Below are 21,867 nucleotides of genomic sequence, written 5' to 3' on the forward strand. Positions count from 1 at the left end.
GCACGTAAAAGATTTTGTTTGGCTGAAAATTTATGGGGGAGTAATAGCTTCTGATACAGAATATTAAAACTCTGCAAATAATTTTAAATGGTTGACATAAATTCAGTAATCCAGCATTGAACAGGGATTATAGTTTTATGTGTGTCTTTAAAATAAAATACAACGTATGTGAAAATCTTGATTGCAAAGAGCCATTGGAATACAGCCGTACCTTGTTTTACTCTGCTTTGCTTCGTTGTGCGTCAGTTTTTGTGTTTTTTACAAATGGAAGGTTTGTGGCAACCCTGCATCAAGCAAGCTTATCGGCACCCTTTTTCCAACATTTGCTGACTTTGTGTCTCAGCATCACATTTTGGTAATTCTTTCAATATTTCAAACTTTACCATTATTTTCATATTTATCATGGTGATCTGTGATCAATGATCTTTGAAGTTACTGTTGCAATTGTTTTGTGGCTCCATGAACCACACCCATATAAGATGGCAAACTTAATGGGTACGTGTGTGTTCTCTCTGCTCTGCCTATCAGCATTCTCCATCTCTCTCCTTCTCCTTGAGCCTTCCTATTCCCTGAGACAAAAGCATATTGAAATTAGGCCAATTAGTAACCCTTCAGTGGCCTCTAAGTGTTCAAGTAAAAAGAAGATGTGCATATCTCTCACTTAAATTCAAAAGTTGTAAATAATTAAGTTTAGTGAGGAAGACATGACAAAAGACCAGATAGGCTGAAAGCTAGGCCTCTTGTGCCATTTAGCAAAGCTGTGAATGCAAAGGAAACGTTCTTGAAGGAAATTAAAAGTGCTACACTAGTGAACACACAAATGATAAAAGTAGCCTTATCGCTGATATGGAGAAATTTTTAGTGTTCTGGATAGAAGGTCAGACCAGCCACGACAACCCCCTTAAGCCAAAACCTTAACCTAGAGCAATGCCTTCAATTCTATGAAGGCTGAGAGAGGTGAGGAAGTTTCAGAAGAAAAGTCTGAAGCTAGCAGAGGTTGGTTAGTGAGGTTTAAAGGAAGAAGCCGTCTCTATAGCATCAAAGTGCAAAGTGACGGAGTAAGTGCTGATGTAGAAACAAGTTATCCGGAAGATCTAGCTAAGATCACTAATAAAGGTGGCTACACCAAGGAATAGATTTTTAATGTATATGAAACAGTCTTCAATTAAAAGAAGATAACATCCAAGACTTTCATAGCTAGAGAGTAAAAGTCAATGCCTGGCTTCATAGCTTCAAAGGACAGGCTGACTCTCTTGTTAGGGGCTAATGCAGTGACTTTAAGTTGAAGCCAATGCTCATTTACCATTCTGAAAATTCTATGGCCCTGAAGAATGATGTGAAATCTACTCTGTCTGTGTTCTGTAAAAGTTGGAACAACAAGGCCTGAAGGCACATCTGTCTACAACATGGTTCACTGAATATTTTAAGCCCACTGTTGAGACCTACTACTCAGAATAAAAGATTCCTTTCACAATATGACTGCTCATTGACAATGCATTTAGTCACCCAAGAGCTCTGATGGAGTAATACAATGAGATTCATATTTTCATGCCTACTAACACAATATCCATTCTGCAGTCCAGAGGTCAAGTAGAAATTTTGACTTTCAAGTCCTATGATTTAAGAAATACATTTCTTAAGGCTACAGATGGATCAGGGCAAAGTAAATTAAAAACCTTCTGGAAAGGATTCATCTTTCCAGATGCCATTAAGGGCATTTGTGAATCATGGGAATATCATATCAACCTTCACTGGAGTTTGGAAGAAGTTGATTCCAACATTCATGGAGGACTTTGAGGGCCTCAGGGCTTCAGTGGAGGAAGTAACCGCAGATGTGGTAGGAATAGCCAGAGAACTAGAATGAGAAGTAGAGCCTGAAGATGGAATTGAATTCCTGCAGCCTCATAATAAAACTTGAATGGATGAGGAGCTGCTTATTATGGATAAGCCAGAAAGTAGTTCCTTGAGATGGAACCTACTTCTGATGAAGATGCTGTGAAGACTTGAAATGACAGCAAAGGATTTAGAATACTACCTAAACTTAGGTGATAAAGCAGCAACAGGGTTTCAGAGAATTGAATCCAATTTGGAAAAAGTTCTACTATGGACAAAATGTTATCAAATAGCATCATATGCTAGAGGGAAGCATTAGTGAAAGGAAGAGCCAATCGACATGGTAAACTACACTGTTGTATTATTTTAGGAAATTGCCAGGGTCACACAAGCCTTCAGCAGCCACTACCCTGATCAGTCAGCAGCAATCAACATCAAGGCAAAACCCTCCATCAGCAAAAAGATTATGACCCACTGAAAGCACAGATAATAGTAATTTTTAATAAATATTGCTAAAAATATATAGCAAATATTTTTTAATTAAGGCATGCACTTTTTTAGACATAATGCTATCACACACTTTATAGACTACAGTACAGTGTAAACATTTATATGCACGAGGAAACAAAAAAAATCATTTGACTTGCCTTTTTGCGATATTTGCTTTATTGCAGTGGTCTAGAACTGAACCCACAGGGGCACCTGGGTGGCACAGCGGTTAAGCATCTGCCTTCGGCTCAGGGAGTGATCCCGGCGTTGTGGGATCGAGCCCCACATCAGGCTCCTCCGCTAGGAGTCTGCTTCTTCCTCTCCCACTCCCCCTGCTTGTGTTCCCTCTCTCTCTGGCTGTCTCTATCTCTGTCGAATAAATAAATAAAATCTTAAAAAAAAAAAAAAAGAACTGAACCCACAGTATCTCCAAGGTAGCCTGTATAAAACATTATTATTACACCTAGTAGTATAAATACTTATAAGATTGTCCCCTTTTACTTTTTCAAAAATATGCATTTATATTCCTCAAACAAAGGCTAAAAGAATATGTAACAAAATGTTAGCTGGAGTTATCTCTAGGAAATGCAATTATAGGTGATTTTATTTTCTTCTTTTTATTTATGTGTTCTAAATTGCATATAATGAATAGATATTACTTTTGTAAAAAATACATAAATTTAATTATGAAAAATGGAATTGTTGCTGTCCTGTTATCCAATGAGAATGGTGAATAATTTTTTCATGTTCATTTTTGTCTAGTGACTAGAAAAAGTAATATTTATGGGTTGTTAAAAATCGAGTGTATATTATAAAGAATGAAAAAACAATGACTTTTATTCCCACCTCTCAGAAATAATCAGTTAACTGTGATTTTTCTTGTCATATTTTATATATATAATACATATATACCAATAGTATATTTATATACATATATAATATATATACCAATAGTATATTTATATACACATATCACTTATGTAGATTTATGCATGTGCATATGTATGTGCATATATCTGTACACATATACATATATAGGATTTTTATTCAGGTAACATTATAACAAAAATTATCTCATGCTATTGCAACTTCATATGGAACACTGCTCAAACTATACATTTTATGCATCTCTATTCAAATTAACCGATGCTTTTTCTTTCTTAACTGTAAGGAAAGAATAACAACAAACTGGCAAATTGCTGAATATGCAAGGTTGAGTGTACATCATCATACCCTAGGTATTTCAGTGGAATATTTTGTAAGACAACAAAAGAAAATCTTTCCTTTACTCATGAATTCTATACCCCATGTAAAATTTAATACTCAAAGTTGAAACGATCAATTCATACAAACATTTTTCTTATAGCTTGATTTTGAAAATATAGCAGTCGAATAGATTCAGAGCTTTACAATGTTATTCATTAAAGGTAATAATTGAAAGTCTGATGGTCCATTTTGTTTGCAATCTTATTCAATAGATCTTGACTTTATTTCATTCTGGACAATCTGCTTAAAGGAATTATCTTGATACATGTTGAACTTCTTCAGAGACGATATAATCAGCGTTTGTTTCATTATCTGGCCTTTCAGTTCCTTTATCTCAGTGCTTCATATATCCAGATATAGGAGATAATGTTAATGTAATGATGATACTAAAACTGCCTTAGCAACTCTCAGAAAACATAAAATGAAAATGTGTACGAAAGGAGGCAAGCTTAGTGCTTTCTAAGCTATGGTGATTTTTTTCTAGCTTTGTTCAATTCCTGTTTTTTAGAGCCATACTGACTGAAACACAGATGTACCTTTTTAAGACAGGCATAGAATGTAACAGATAAATTACTGGCCTTGAGATTCAAGCCACTATTACCCCAGACCCATAATAAAAGCTAAGCATGCTTTAATTCAATCATTAAATCCGGCAACAAATACTTATAACATCTACTCTGTGAAAGGCCGTTTTTATGCACTGGAGACACTGAGGTGAAGGAAAAGAACTAATTGCCTGATCTCAAAAGCTTGACTTCTAGATGGATGGGCAAGAAACAAGGAAACTGGTAAAACACATGATATAATTTTAGTAAATGGTTTATGCTATGATAATGTAATGGAAAGTTATCACACTAAGGTAGAAACTATTACTGCATATTGCTTCTCAAACTTCAGTGTGCATTCAGATCACTGGGGATCCTTTTAAAATATATATTCTGACTTAGCAGGTCCGGGGCAGAGGCTGGGAGTTTGCATTTCTAATAGGCCACTGGTCTGAAGGCCACACTCTGTGTTGTGATATATAGTACCATTTCTGTGCAGGAAGTTTGCCTAAGACGTCGGTAGAAAAAGGCTCCTTAAAGGAAGAGTGGGTAGTGGGTGATGAATTTGGAAAAGGGAAGGAAAACAGTAGGAAAAAGGAGAAAATATAATAAACAAAATGAAATGGAAATGCAGGTAAAAATGGAACACAGAGGCCACCAAAGAAAGCATCTCCTTACATATGCTTTGCCTTGGAACTATCCCTGCATGTATGAACTCAAACTAAAAGACTAAAGAGTCAAAGAGTCAAGTATAAATTTGCATTCATGCTAACATTTGAGAGAATTTTAGCTAGTAGACTTTGTGCAGTTAGTGTGCCAAGAAAGAAATGGGCATTTAAAACAAAGGAGATTTATCTTCTTATTGGAAACTAACATTTGGCTATATTGAGTATATTTGTGTTGTATGTATTTGGTAGGTAAGAAGTTTTATTGTTATCATTATTATGTTTGTTTTGGAGGTAGCCTTGAATGAAATATTTCTTATTTAGTGTCCATTATAATGTACAACATACAACAAAGATTTAAGAATGCGGGGCACCTGGGTGGCTCAGTCGGTTAAGCATCTGCCTTCGGCTAAGGTCATGATCCCAGGGTCCTGCGATGGAGCCCCACATTAGGCCTCTTGCTCAGCGGGGAGCCTACTTCTTTCTCTCCTTCTGCCCCCTTCCTGCTCGTGTTTTCTTTCTCTTGCTCATTCTGTCTCAATTCAAAATAAATAAAATCTTAAAAAAAAAAAAGATTGTTTAAGAATGCCAGTGACTAGACCAATATGTTGGTAAAAATTACATCTCTTGGTACTGTACATTTATTTTTTTCAATCTCTTGGAGAAATTATGTGTTTACTTACCTGAATGATGGAGAGTATTGTAGTTTTGGTTATGATCATTAAAATTCCAGAGAAGCATGCTAGGTTTTGTACTGCCTTAAGCACCCTTAATAAATCAGCAGTATTGTGATTATAGAATCATTTACCAAGATTATAAATTTGACAAAAACAATGATACTCCATTGTTGAAATTCCAGGGGAATGTCATAGTCCTCTCTAAATAAAGGTGGATTATAAATTGAGAAAGATTAATTTAGAATCTTTTGAAAATATAAAATGTTGTTTTTATTCATTTTGATATAAGAAATCAGAAAAAAAGAGAAAGAAACTAAAATTTAATGTGTATTTTAGGCCAGACACATCATACATATTATTAAATGTAATGAAAACAGTCCAAAAAGAAGGGCACTATTTATCCTGTTAAGTAATTGTGGACACTGAAGCTCGTAGTACATAGTACTTTTCCCAAGGTTACATGGGAGAATAAGAGGGTTTATTAGCAGTAGGTATATTTCTTCTGGATTAGTTTTTGCTGTTTTTTCCAAATCATTTGTGATGAAAAGTGAATCTTTGGTTTGTATGTTAACTATTGCCAGATTTGAAGAGTCTTTGGGCTTTTTTTTTTCCTTCCAAATCAATATAACAAAAGCAATTCAAATATGATAGAAATAGAAGATTCCACTTTTTTCTAGTCTTCACTTCACTTTGTTGATTATCCGAAAACTGGTCCTCATGCCAAATGAGGATTTAATCAATTGACAAATAAATAGAAACAAAATTTTAAAAATCTAAGCTAAAAATTAGATTTTTTGAAACGATATTATTAAAGGGTGTCTGTTTTGAAAAGCATATGGCAAGCTTTAAAAATTACATATAGGGGCACCTGGGTGGCTCAGTTGGTTAAGCATCCAACTCCTGGTTTCAGCTCAGTTCATGATCTCAGGGTCCTGGGATCAAGCCCCATGCCCACCTCTGTGCTCAGTAGGAAGTCTGCTTGAGATTCTCTCTCTCCCTCTCCCCTCCCCACTCTCTCACTCTCTCTCTGAAATAATACATAAATCTTTTTAAGAAAATTACATTTATACCCATTTTTGTGACTTAATTCATAAAGGAAATTTTATTTTCTTGTGCTTTACTATTTTAACAAAGCTTTACTATTTACTAAGTTTGTAGTGCAATTTTATTGGTTGTTAAGAAAAATACACAAAATTATCTTGCCTTAGGGTATCTATGATTATTTTGCCTAATATTAAATTCATTTTAAAAGAGGAGAGTCACCTTTATTCTAGATGGTATCTTTTAGAATTGCTTAGATCACCTTAACATAGAGATAATTTGTGAAAAGCTGATTCGTTTCACATACCAATTACAGAGCAGAGCTTCCTACCCATATTTGTCATGACCCATAAAGAAAGTAATCTTTCCTATTATTTTATTTACATGTGTAGAGGAGGGGTAGAGAATAATCTATAATCTTGATCAGTTAATTGTATTCATCAGTTATTCTTGATCATTCAAATCATTCAACTATTTGAGGAATGTATATAGTTCAATCTTAAAACAAATACATTTTCATTATAGAAAAACCAAAATATATATTATGTATATTAGATATTATAAATTAACATTATTAGTAATATATATAATAAAATTACCCATAACCCCATCAGTCAGAAATAACCACTCTTGATATTAATGGAATATGTACATATAGATATAGATACAGATATAGATATGGCCAATGTACATATATATATTTACACATATGGCCAATGTATTCTTATGCATTCAAGAATATGTCTTAAATCCCTACCACATAGTTCTATATATGTATACTTTCTTTAAAAGACATTATTTTTTTAGAGCAGTTTTATGTTTACATGAAAGATGAGAGGGAGATAGAGATTTCCTGTATACTCCCAGCACCCCACCCCCATAACAGGCATAGCTACCCCCATTATCAAAATCACTCCCCAGAATGGTCCGCCACTTAAGGATGGATCTACACTGACACATCTTAAGTACCTGAAGTCCATAGTTTACTTTAAGGTGCACTCTTGGCATTGTATAATCTATGTGTTTGGACAAATGTATAATGACAAGTACCTTTCACTATGGTGGCATACAGAGTATTTTCACTGCCCAAAAAATCTTTTGTGTTCTGCCTATTCATCCTCCACCCCACCCCAAACCCCTGGCAACCCCTTATCTTTTTACTGTCTGTATAGTTTTGCTTTTTCCAGAATGTCATATAGTTGGTATAATAGGGTATATAGTCTTTTCAGACTGACTTTACTCACTTAGTAATATGCATTTAAGGTTCTTCCATGTCTTTTCACTGCTTGGTAATTCATTTCATTTTAGCTATAAGTAATATTTAATTGTCTGGAGGTACCACAGTTTATTTATCCATTCACTACCAAAGGACATCTTGGTTGCTCCCAAGTTTTGGCAGTTATAAAGAAAGCTGTGGTATGAACATCCATGGGCAGATTTTTGTGTTCACATAAGGTTTCAATTATTTTGGTAAATGCCAGGGGGCATGATTGCTGAATTGCATCGTAAGACTATTTTTAATGTCGACAGAAACCACCAAACTATTTTAAAAAATGGCTGTACCATTTGCATTCTCACCAGCAATGTATGAGAGTTCGTGTTGCTCCAAATCCTCCCCAACATATTTTATTGTCAATGTTCAGACTTTGACTATTCTAATGGATATACATGTACTGTTACTTTTTTTTTAATTTTGCATTTACCTGATGACGTATGATGTGGAGCATCTTTTCATATGCCTGTTTGCCACCTGTATATCTTCTTTGGTGAGGTATTTGTTAAGCTTTTTGGCTGATTTTCTAATTTTGGTAATTTTCTTGTGTTGAGTTTAAAAGATTTTTGTATATTTTGAAGAATAGTCCTTTATTAGATATGTCTTTCGCAAATATTTTCTCCCAGTGTATGGCTTACCTTCTAATTCTCTAGATATTATCTTTTGCAGAGGTTTTTTTTTTTTTTTTCCATTTTAATGAACTCCAGCTTATCGATGATTTATTTCATGGATCATGTCTTTGGTGTTGTATCTAAGAAGGAATCACCATACTCAAAGTCATCTAGGTTTTCTCCTTTGTTATATTCTAGGAGTTTCATAGTTTTGCATTATACATTTAGGTCTGTGATCCACTCTGAGTTAATTTTTGTGAAGGGTGTAATGTCTGTACGTAGGTGCATTTTTTGCATGTAGATTTCCAGTTGTTCCAGCACTACTTTTTGAAGAGACTGCCTTTGCTCCATTGTATTGCCTTTGTTCCTTAGTCAAAGATCCATTGACTATTTTTATGTGGCTCTATTTCTCAGCTCAGCTCTCTATTTTGTTTTAATCATCTATTTGTCTGTTTTTTTTTTTCCAAGATCACATTATCTTGATTATTGTAGCTTTATAGTAAGTGTTAAAGTTGGATAGTGTCAGTTTTCCAACTTTGTTCTTCTACAATATTGAGTGGGCTATTCTGGGTCCTTTTCCTCTCCATTTAAACTCTAGATCAGTTTTCCCATATCTATAAAATAACTTGCTGAGATTCTGATTGGGATGGCATTGAATCTATAGATTAAGTTGGAAAAACCTGACATCTTAACAATATTGAGTCTTCCTATCCATGAGCATAGAATATTTCTCCATTTTTTTAGTTCTTATTTGATTTTGTTCTTCAGAGTTTTGTAGTTTTCATCATATAGCTCTTGTACATATTTTGTTAAATTTATACCTAACAAATTCACTTTTATGGGTGTTAATGTAAGTGGTATTGAATTGTTTTCAAATTCCATTTGTTAGTATATAGAAAAACAATTGCTTTTTTTGCATATAAACCATGTATCTTGATACCTTGTATAATTGCTTATTAGTTTCAGGAATTTGCCAGTGCTTTTGGATTTACAACATAGACAATAATATTTCTCCCAACAAATACAATTTTATGTTTTCCTTCCTAATCTGTGTTTTGTTTCCTTTTCTTGCTTTAATTGCATTAGCAAGAACTTCCGGTAAAATGATGAAAAGGAAAAGTGGGAGGGAACATTTTTGCCTTGTACATATCTTAGTGGGAAAGCTTTGAGTTTCTCACATTAAGAATAATGTTAGCTGTAGGTTTTTTGTAGATAATTCTTATCAATTTGGGGAAGTTTCCCTCTATTCCTAGTTTACCGAGAGTTTTTATTATGAATTGGTATTCAATTTTGTCAAGTATTTTTTCACATCTATTGAGATGATCATGTGATTTTTTTATTTTTTAGCCTATTGATGTGATATATTACCTTAAAAGATTTTTGAATGTTTAACAAACTTGCATAACTAGGATAAATCCCACTTGGTCATGGCATATAATTCTTTTCATTCTTCTTTGCATTCAATTTGCTAATATTTTGTTGATGGCGTTTGCATCCGTGCTCGTGAGAGATTGGTCTATGGTTTTCTTTTTTTGTATGTCTTTTTTATATGTCTTCTAATATTCTTTTTTCATGTAACTTTTCAGTATTAGGGTGAAGCTGGCCTTATAAACTGAATTAGGACATATTACCTCCACTTTTATCCTCTGAAAGCAATTGTAAAGAATTGCATAATTTTTTTTTCCTTTATTATTTGGTAGAATTCACCAGTGAACCTATCGGCCTGGTGCTTTCTGTTTTGGAAGGTTAATTAATTATTGATTCAATTTCTATAATAGAAATTTGCTGTAGACCTATTCAGATTGTCTTTCTTTTTGTGTGAGTTTAGGGAGATTATGTCTTTCTAGGAAGTGGTCCATTTTATCTAGGTTACCAAATTTGTCAACACAGAGTTGTTTATAGTGTTCTTTTATTATCCTTACAGTGTCCATGGGATCTACAGTGCTGTCCCCTCCCCCTCTTTTATTTCTCATGTTAGTAATTTGTGTCTTCTATCTCTCTCTGCCTCTCTTGCTCTTTAGTAAGCTTGGCTATAGACTTATCAATTTGACTGATTTTTGCAAAGAACCACTTTTGGCTTCTTAATTTTTTTCTATTGATTTCCTGTTTTCAATTTCATTGATTTCTACTCTAACTCTGCTCTGATTTGCTCTTTTCTTCTCCTTACCTTGTATTTAATTCAAAAGACAGAAACTTGGATTTGATTTTAGATCTTTCTTCTCTTCTAATATATGCACTTAACACTGTAGATTTTCCTCTAAACAATGCTTTCCCTGCAAAATTTTTTGATTTTGATAAGTTGTACTTTCACTTTCATTCTGATTTAAAAAACCTTTGTAATTTCTTTTGAGATTTATTCTTTGACCCATGTGTTATTTAGAAGTGTGTTTAATCTCCACATATTTGGGGATTTTCCAGTTATCTTTCTGTTATTTATTTCTAATTTAATCCACTGTGGTCTGAGAGCAGACGCTGTATGCTTTATTTCTTTTAAATTTGTCAAAATGTGTTTTACAGCGCAGAATGTGGTCTACCTTGGTGAATGTCCCATGTAAGCCTGAGAAAAATATGTATTCTGCTGTTGTTGGATGAATTAGTCTATAGATATTAATTATATGCAGTTTGTTGGTGTTGTTATTGAGTTCGGATATATCCTTACTGATTTTCTGCCTGCTGGATCTATTTCCAAGACAGAAATATTGAATTCTCTAACCATGATAGTGGATTCAACTGTTTCTACTTGCAATTCTGTCAGTTTTTGCCTCACATCTTTGGTGCTCTATTGTTAGGCCCATGCACATTAAGAATTGTTAAGTCTTCTTATAGAATCACCCCTTTATCATTATATAATGTCCTTTTTAATCCCTGATAACTTTCTTTACTTTGAAGTCTGCTCTGTCTGAAATTAATATAGCTATTCTTCCTTTCCTTTGATCAGTATTCATATTGTATATTTTTCCCTATCCATATACTTTTAATCATTGTATGTCTTTATATTTAAAGTATGTTTCTTGTATACAAAACATAATTGGGTCTCATTTTCTTATCTACTCTGACAACATCTGTCTTTGTATTGGTGCATTTAGATCATTGACATTCAAAGTGATTACTGATATAGCTGGATTGTTACCTACCATATTCGTACTGATATTTTTTTCCCTTATTCTTTGCCTTTGTTCATATTTTGTCTTCCACTCTTTATCTGTCTTTGTGATTTTAATTGAGTGAGCATTTTTATATGTTTCTATTTATATGTTTCCATTTCCTCTCTTTTCTTAGTCTATCAGTTATCCTTTTTTCCCACTTTTTTAGTGGTTTTCCTAGAGTTTGCTATATACCTTTATAACTAATTCAAGTCCATTTTCAAATAACACTATACCACTTCACAGATAATATTATTACCTTACAATAACAAAATAACCCTAATTCCTCCCTTCCGTCCTTTGTATCATCACTGTCATTCATTTTTATATACATACATACATACTCAATAAACATAGATAGTTAAATACACTGTTGCTATTATTATTTTGGGCAAACTATAATCTGTTAGATAAATTACCAATAAGAAAAATAAATGTTTTTATTTTACCTTCAGTTATTTCTTCTTTGATGCTCTTCTTTTCTTTATGCAGATCAGAGGTTCTGACCTGTATTATTTCCTTCTTTCTAAAAAACTTCTTTTAACTTTTCTTGCAGGCTGGTCTACTAACAACAACTTATCCCAATATTTGATTTTCAGTGAAAGTCTATTTCTCTTTCACTTTTGAAAGATCATTTTGTGTTTGTGAGGGTTTTTTTTTTTTTTTTACACTTTAAAGATTTCACTCTACTTTCTTCTTACACATGGTTTCTAAGGAGAAGTTAAATATCATTCTTGTTTTTGTATTTCTATAGGCAAGTGTTTTTTTTTTTTTCCTCTAGATTCCTTTATGATTTTTTTCTTTATCCTTGATTTTCTGCAGTTTAAAGATGCTATCCTTTTTTGGAATTTTTCTAGTTGGTGTTCTTTGAACTGCCTAGATCTATGATTTGGTATCTGACATTAAAGTGAAGAAATTCTCAGTCGTTATTCTTTGAAATATTTCTTCTGTTCCTTTTTTTCTTCTACTTTTGATATTCCCATTATATGTATGTCACACATTTGTAGTTTCCCACAGTCCTTGGATATTCTATTCTATTTTTTGTTATTGTTTTTGTTTATTTTGTTCCTATTTGCTCTTCAGTTTTCAAGGATTTTATTGATGTATTCTTTAGCTCAGAGATTCTTTCCTTAGTCATGTCCAGTCTACTAATAAACCCATCAAAGGCATTCTTCATTTCTGTAACAGTGTTTTTAATCTGTAGCATTTCTTTTTGGTTCTTTGTAGGTGCTCCATTACTCTGCTTATATTGCCCATCTGTCTTGCATGGTGTCTACTTTATACATTAGAGCCCTTAGCATATTGATCAGGGTTGTTTTAAATTCCCAGTCTGCTGATTCTAACATCCTTGCCATATCTGGTTCTGATGCTTACTCTGTCTTGTCAAATTTTGTGTTTTTGCTTTTTGATATGCCTTCTAATTTTTCTCAATAAAGATGATGTACTTGGTAAAAGGAACTGCTATAAATAAGCTTTTAGTAATATAGTAGTGAGGTATGGGTGTAGGGGAAGCTTTCTAGAGTCTTATGATTAGGTCTCAGTCATTGAGTGAACCGATACCTCTGGACCATGAACTTCACAAGAGTTCCTTAGTTTTTTTTCTCCCCCTTATGTGTGACAAGATGGCTACAGTGGGCTATTGTTGGGTATTTCTCTTCCCCAGGTCACAGACTCTGATAATACCCCAGTAGTTTAGGCTGTCAATAACCAGTCTGCCCTGAGGACAAACCTTTCTTAGAAAAACAGAGTGCTCGGAAGTATTTCAAACTGGTTTCTTTCTCCCTCTCTCTGCCAGAAGCAGGAGGGGAATTTTGTCTAGGATTTTCTGTGGGAATCAAGTCAAGCTCCTGGAGATAAATCTCAAAATAATTTGGAGCACCTCCTTTGGTTGGATTTGCCTGCAGTTCTTAACTCTCAGATTTGTCCACACTGAGCATCCAACAATTCATCCATTACAACTGAGGCTTCCCTACCCTGGCACTGGTTCCTGAGGTTGCTTTCACTCCTGACTTTACTCTATAAGTTGAGACTCCTTATATTTGCCTGTCTCTCCAATCTGGGGACAACAGTTTGTGTTATGTACACCCCTTTCTTAAGGATCAAAGAAGAGTTGCTGATTTTTTCACTGTGTTCAGCTTTTCGTTAGGAGTGGTGATTTCCAAAGCTCCTTATATCCAGAACCTGAAAGCAGAAGTCTTGTACTTTTTATTTTATTAAAATGGGAGCCTACTAAATTGATAATTTTGTAACTTGGAATTTTTTTAGTTATATTATAAACTTGTTCCTTATTGGTAAATACTGTTTGATGGAATTTTTATTGGTGATAGTATCTTTTTCATAGTACATATTTTTATATAGTCCCTTATTGCTTAGACTGCTTCCAATTATCTGCATTATAAACAGTACTACTGTGAACGTTCATGGAAATAAATCTTTTTGTACTGTCATGATTATGTCCTCAGGGTAAATAAAATAGCTCTTCTTAACCCTAATGCCACAGAAGAATTAGCACAAAACATCTAGATACTGCCGTGGTAGAATAACTTCCACCTCCTTCTAAGGTGATTAAATAAAATCAGTTTCCTTGTTCTTTCATCAATTCACAAAATGATTGAGCCAATTCTACACAACCTTTTACTGTTTTGGAGTGTGTGTGTGTGTGTGTGTGTGTGTGTGTGAGAGAGAGAGAGAGAGAGAGAGAAAGAGAGAGGGAAAGAGAGAGAGAGAAAATGAAACTGCTAATGAAAGGATTTTAAATTGTTAGAGAAATAACGGCTATTTTTTTTCTTTTCTTAATTTAAATTCAATTAGCCAAGATATAGTACATCATTGGTTTCAGATGTAGTGTTCAATAATTTACGCATATTGCATATAACAGCCAGTGCTCATCACATCACGTGCCCTCCTTAATGCCCATCACCCAATTACCCCATCCCCCCACCCTCCTTGCCTCCAGCAACCCTCAGTTTGTTTCCTATAGTTAAGAAGAGTCTCTCATGGTTTCTCAATAAAAGCTATTTTTCATTTCATTTCAAGGAAGACTACTACTTGAAAGAATTTGGAAATCCCAGGTAGTTTTATGCTTTTATTCTGCAACTTTCATAAGACAGAAAAAACAAAGCAAAAAACAACCCACCACTGTCCTTAGATGTGGCATCGGGATAGCTCCTCTCTAGACGGCATCTTTTTTGTTATTCTGCTTTACTGATAGAATTACCTCTATGAAACTGGTGACTTCACTTTTGGGGGGAATAAAATAGACAGCTGCTTCCATCTATATTGCCTTTGACCCTTCTTCCTTTTTATCCTGTCAGTGTCCTTTTGCCACACACCACTAGGAGCACACCTATATTTGAACTATGTGGACTTTTTGCTAGCAGCAATGAACCATGGGCCATCTCAGTAAAAGAGTATTAGAAAAGACCTACTACAGGATTTAGCCTTGTTGTTAAGTGATTTGAGGGAGGTTTCAAGAAACCAGGGCTTTGCAATAGTTTGCTTGCTGTCAAAAAGCAGTCGTAATTTTATGATTTGATTTATTAATGACTTTTATCCAAAATTAGGGTGACCAACTATCCCGGTATGCCTGAGACTGAGGGCTTCTTGGGACACAACATGTTCAGTGCCCAAACCAGGAAAATCCCAGGCAAACTGGGAGGAGGAGGTTACCCTATCTAGAGGGCAAGTGAAATGAAAAGAGGCGAAGGCTGAAATTGGTAAAGAAGTAATAGGTACTGACAGGAGCTAGGATTTGGGATGTTTGGTCATTTTTGTAATTTTGGCAATGTTCATGTTTTTGCTTGGATTCAGACATGACTACAGAGTGGTCTCATCTCTGACTTGATCCATCATGGTGACAGAGTGACCATGTCTGATGTTACTTTCACCAGGAGAACACCAGGCCAGCTCCCAGCAGCACCAAGGTTTTTACACAGTGTCAGGGCAATTTCTAGCTGTAAGGGGCTGTTTTTCTTTTTTTCAGTTCTCTTCTTTGTGGATTTGAGGGATGCTTTTGGAGTTGACCTAAGAGTTTACACATGTGATCTAGTTGTTAGAGACTTGGTTTCAGCCACATTGGTCTGTACCCTAATGAGATGCTTTAAGCTTTGAAACATTGAGTAATAAAACAATTATCCATCACCCTTAACACAACTTTTTTTTCTTCAATAGAGAAAAATGTTTTAACGATTGAGACCAAATGCTAAGTTACTAAATGTTAAAACAAGAAGAAATCAAATACTCTTTCCCCTTGAGATTCAAAACTCACATTAGCATATTTCACAGTTCTTAGTAATACTGCTGTAAAGAATCTAGCTTATTTGATATAGAACATACGTTTCACAAAATATATAAACATTTGCATGAACATTAATATTTCACTATTAAACCAGTGTTGTATGGAAATAGTAGTTTATTTAGTGATGTTTCCCAGTTGTGCTTTTTGTTTTTAAAAATTAGAAATATATTTAAAGAGTAAATAATCTGATTTAAAATAAAATAAATTTTCTTAATTACAGTAATTGGAAAAGATAGTTTCATCATTTTCAGGTTTGCTAATTTAATATTAAGAAAAATATTAAATGGTAGTTAGATTTTTTTGGGAGAAAACCTTAAACTAGTAAATGAACATATATAGTTGTTGTAGTTTAGTCACTAAGGTTATGATACTAGTTAAATTGTGAAGCATTATTTTAATTGTTAACATTCAGCTACCTTAAACTATTTGTTGTCCTTTGTATTAATTAAATTAATTATTTAGCAATTAATCTTTATAACAATGGTGGAAATAATATAATCTTAGCTATGTTATAATCATGATATAGTTCACATTCATGAACTTTTCTCTAGATTCTGAAGACTACCTTGAGGTCAATATTCCAACAGACCTAGGAGTGGAACATTCCAGGGAAATAAGTAAGAGAAAGGAAATTGAGGAATTATCAAAAGCTTCAAGAGACACCATACCCCTGGCGATGGTGCTTCCTACTGAAATTCCATGTGAGGTGAGTAAGATACCTTGTTATTTAAGTGGCTGTCTCTATTGTTTTCATAAATACTGCGTTTCACTAGAATGTAAGCTCTAACACAGCTGGGCACTCTTGTTTACTTTGTTCATGGCCGTGTCCTCAGAATCCAGAACAATAGCTGGCAATTAGTAGGTATTTGATAAATATTTGTTAAATAGTTTAATATTGGAGAATACATGAAAGTTTAATTTTATCAGATATTATTTGACATGTTGCCAAAAGATACATAATTGCTATATATATACCACACTACTTAGAAAAAAAAGATGGATTCATATTAACCAGATCAAGGATTTTATTTTTATAAATGGAAACATATTCTTGAATAGAATTGGAAAATACTTATATTCTAGGATCACCAATTTTTCAATTCTTAAATATGTATTAAAGGCCTACATTATTAAGTGGAAATATAAGAGCTAGAAGTGGTGGTCCTTTCAGGAATAAAAGGGTAATGTAGCAGGGGATGGAGTGTGGATTTCTGAGAAGGTGACTATGTGAATACATGTTTTCCTCCTAAGTCTTCATTGGAATGAACTATTAAAATCAGCATACTGGTAGAGCTTGACCCAAAACTGGGTCTACATAATCCCCAGATGATAGAAAGATTCTGGCTCTCATTGTCTGCGGTGTCCTTCAGTGGACAAGCCAAAGATACAGGAGAGCTTTGGAAGTTGCATGAGAGGGTGCTTCTGCGAGAAGTCAGTGGATTTATGCCACTGGGTGACAGGGGCTGCATTTGTCCGTTTGCTAGGAGGTGTCTTTGGGAAGAGAATCTCCTGATTTTACTGGTACTAGTCCCATGCAGTTGGGCAAACTTTAATTCCTTCATCTCCAGACCCCATGCCTAAGCAGATGAATCATTGTTTCAAGCCATTATGCTGTCAATTCCAGAGAGACAAGAACTTCTTTGACACTCCCTTAGAGACTCCAAGAAACTAAACTGTTCTGGTTTCAGGCAACCAACACAGGTGACCAGGCAAAGAAAAATTACAACTCACTTAAAGGCCTTGGGAACTTGAGGGAGGGCAGATTAAACAATCAGAATTGATGGCTCCTATTGAGTCAGAAACAGTGGAGAGACAGAAATAAATAGAAAAACCTGTAATAAACAGGAAATGAGAATTATTCTCAAGTAGGTAAAATCAACACAAAAAAGAAAAAAAAACCCTCTGGAACTAAACATTACTCACCAAGAACTTTGCGATGACTCTAAATAGCTGCTCTGAACAAAACCTGCAACAGTAAATTTTGAAGAATATAAGATCTTCCCCCACTATTAAATTTGCAGAGAAATTGAAATGTAAAAATTAAACACCACTACCCTCCAGGCTGAGACACCTCACTCAGATGGTTGGGTAGGATCAGAATTCTTTAAATATCAGAATCATGGGCTGTCTTTATTGATATGGATACAATTCCTTCAGACCCTTGGAAATTAAATTACTTTAATTTCACATCTCTCTTAGGTACATTTATGGCCCTTACAGTAATAAGTTACCTTCAACTCACCTAACAATGGCGTCAAGAACTCAGCACCCCCCTTTAGAGGCTTCTCTGCAATGCACCTGGTTGTTCTATAATCACTTGTTAGAGCTGCACGATCTATAAGCAGTGAATCTAGTCACTCTTTTTAATGGATTTTACTTGGAGCTCTAAAAGGGACCCTCTAAATGTTTTCCTCAGTGGGCCCTGTTGGAAGTATTGTAGCTTGCTCCCTGATGCCTCCTGCCTCTTATGTTATTTCTGCAAGCCCTAGTCACAGGTGCAGTAATGGCTTCACTATTTCTTCTTCAGAACCACCATCCTAAAAAGCAGTTAGGAATGAGCTTATTTTCTTTATCTTGTTTTATCTGTATAAGCAGGCCTGCAATCTGTCATTTCCCTTTCCTTTTGATAGAAATCTGTCTATTGAAGTCTCCCCCACAAATCACTTACTGATATTTCTGACTAACTGATATTTCTTTATTTGCTAATTAACTGTTATTTCTTTATTTTTATGTTATTCTCCCACTGCTGCTTTCCTGATGATAAGACTGAAATAGTTTTAAAACCAGTCCAGTCACTTCTTGACTTCTTGAGCAAATTTAATTCTTAAAGTTATAGTATAAGCTTGAAAGGCCTTTTAAGTGGCTTTATCAACATTTGGATCTATATTAATTTCATTAAATTGTCTTTGTATCTGACTCCTAGAACATGGCATGTTCCCTACAAAAGACTTTCGTTTTATTTGACCTGTTCCTTGACATACCTCTGTAGCTACAACTGTAATGTGAGTCTCCAAACCCATAGTGCAAACCCGATTGTGTAGTCAACAAATCTAGAGAAACCCTTAGACTCTGTGCAGGAGTATGATTCTGCAGGACCCATGGGAAAGCCACAAAAATCTCAGAGATTACCCCTACCCATTCATTCATTGGCCCCAGATACAGTTTAAAATAATATACAGAAGCTAACAGCACTGCCCACTTATTTCTCATACCAAATCACACACTGGTTCTTGGTAACCAACCTTCATTTAAAGTCTGATCCTGTGACTTCAGTGAAAAATACAGGAAAAGCCACAACAGGTTATTGTGCATATCAGTGCCTAAAATGTCTGTGTTCTGTAGTGTTGCCCTTGGGTGGTAAGGTTTTACAGTGACCGAAAGACATCTTTTCCCTTTAACCAAGTAGCTCTCAAACTAAGCTGCATATAGGGACTATTGGAAGAGGTTTAAGAAAAATAATGCCTGAATCCTATCCCCAAAGATTCAGATATAAATGATCTGGTTTATAGCCTGGACACTGGCAGTTTTAAAAATTTCCCAGGTGGTCCTGAAGGTGAGAATTAACAGCCAGATTTGGAACTATTGCCATAACCTAATCCTCACTGTGCTGTCATGGTTCAGATAGAGGTCAGCTGTAGGAACCTGTACAGTCTTGGCTTATAAAGCCCATGCAACTATGCTTGTTAATCTAGTGCCTATTAAACTAGTCATGAATGTATGAAAAGAGCCATTGGTCTGTGTACATAAGTCATGTTGATCCACTGGGATAAAAATCCTTTGTTGCCTGTGCGTAATATATCCTTAAAGCCTGAAGACGACAACACTGGCAGAACCAGAAACTTCACCATCTGTATGTTATATTATGGACCAAGTTCTAGTCCTTTTGTTTAGGTCTCAAGGTTTGTGACCAATGCCACAAAACTTTAAACTTTGGAAGTGATGATTATCAGAATTCTTTCTGTCTCTGAATATTCAGAACCAAATAAGGGATAAACAGATGAGTCAGAAGGATTGAGAGCAAAATAGCAGCTTCATTATTGATAAAACCAAATTTATGATCATTTGAGTGTCATAGCACTTTCTCTATTGAATTAAATGTACCCATATAATTATATTTTTAATTAAGATGTTCATAATAGTTAAGGACAAGCCTGGACAGTGCAGGCTTTCCATCCTAGAGCAGGCCACTTCCTCCGTGGAGATGCGGGAAACAGATGAAGCTGTGAGTCCTGAAGCGTGTAGGAAGTAGAGTTGGGTATGTTCAATTTCAAAATGTCATGGTTTAACAGACTTATTCCATCTTCATTTTAAAAATATGTACAGACTGTCTCCTATGTACATAATTCTTGTAAGATGCCACAATGATATGAAAAAATAAAAAATACTTCAGGATGTTGAATATCTAGCTGGGAAGCCAAGACATAGACATGAAAAACTAATTAAGAGCAGAGGGCATGACTTAGAAAAGGTCAAAGGAGGGGTATGGGTGCTTAGTGCTCCATGATTCCTTTGGAAGTTATTACGGGCTGAAGTCGTAGCGAGGATTTATGGAGCTTGTGAAATCCTACTCGGACTTTGATGGAGAGGATAAGTGTGGGGAGACGGAGGGAGAGTAGGAACTAAATGGCATGCCAACATTATGTACAAACAGGCCTGGTGCAAAATGAAAATGTAGGGGCCCTTGTTCAATTAGTAAGCACTTTAAGGCAGTGACATCAGAACATTGAACCAAGTGCAGGGCCTTCTAAGTTCAGGGCCTGTGCAACCGCACAGGTCATATACCCATGAAGCTGGCTTTGGGTACAAATGAAGATGTCAGTGCCTCATTTGGGGTGGTCAGTGTGCTTGTCTTTTGTTTAAAACTGTTCTTTGGAAGTGGTTGAAAGGTGGAGTCCTGCCCTCTATTAAGGAGGGAATCTGATGCATAGGAAGCATCCTGTGTGAACACTCATGAATGAGAATGAGTTAGCTGGTGAATAAAACACTGAGAGAGGTTGCTTAAGCTTACTAACTTTGGGAGGGGAGAGGTCAAACTTAAACAAGACATGGTGCACCTATGAAAGAGAGCTCTGAAGAACTTTGACGCAGAGGATCTTGGGATTCTGGGCCAAAGTCAATAGGAAGTCATTAAAGATTTGGAGTAAGGTGACAGATGTGGACAACAAAGGAACTAAAAAGCTGAGCTAGACATGAGGTCCTGCGAAGAAGAGGTGGCAGATGTGAGGAACAGGAGGGGCTCACATTCCTGACCTCAGGGGTGACATGGACCAGTGCCTTGGTGAGGCATAGGGAAGGAAACAGGGAGGCATTCTTGACACGTGGGAATGTGTATTAGCTGGAATACTGGCATCTTTGCTCCATTTGCAATGTAATTGATGAGGAGAAATTTAGTTTAAAATGTCCTGCAGACAAATACTCGGGAGCACTAGACTCTGGTGGAAAAATTCCTGAAGTAAAAGTGTGTCAGCTGAACCAATTCTGTGACATCACCATATTCATAGAAACTCTTTGGTACAGAGCATTAAAGATATGTTTTATCTGTAGGTGATTTATGCTCAGGGAGATAACTTTTAAATAAGAGAACTTTGAAATTAATGACTTTTGGGTAAACACAGTTTTATAAGAGTATATAAATGAGGTTTCTATTTATTTTGTGAGGGACTGAAATTTAGTTTGACTTTGAGGAAAGCATTTGGAAGGTGATATCTGAGATAAATATAAAAATGCTATTTCATTTTGGTCATTTTGAAGGGTTAAACAGCACAATGTAGAGTACAGATTTTGATTTAGATAGCTCTGGTTAAACTTCAGAATGTAACTTTCTGTATTAGCTACCCTGTTCTTAAAAGAGAAAACTAATAGCCCTCCATTTTGGTTTCAGCCTGTGTATGTTTTGGTTAGGATTAAAAGAAATATCTTTATATTAAAAGTGCTTAATGTTATTCCTAGTATAAAATAGATGCTCAACAAATATTTACTCCTTCTTCTTCTCTGTATTAATGTCAATCTTTTTATCCCTAGTTATTT

The 21,867-nt window shown here is 35.0% G+C and overlaps 1 protein-coding gene across 1 annotated transcript in view; it reads left to right on the forward strand.

Annotated features, from left to right (window-relative positions):
• BANK1 (B cell scaffold protein with ankyrin repeats 1) overlaps positions 1-21,867 on the forward strand; it is a 278,201-nt gene that overhangs the window by 57,399 nt on the left and 198,935 nt on the right. The window contains exon 3 of the mRNA XM_026509651.4: positions 16,392-16,546. Within this exon, the coding sequence (XP_026365436.1) occupies positions 16,392-16,546 (155 nt within the window). The remainder of the gene's footprint in view (positions 1-16,391; positions 16,547-21,867) is intronic.

This window comes from Ursus arctos, unplaced genomic scaffold (genome assembly GCF_023065955.2).
Source record: "Ursus arctos isolate Adak ecotype North America unplaced genomic scaffold, UrsArc2.0 scaffold_9, whole genome shotgun sequence".
NCBI lineage: Eukaryota > Metazoa > Chordata > Mammalia > Carnivora > Ursidae > Ursus > Ursus arctos.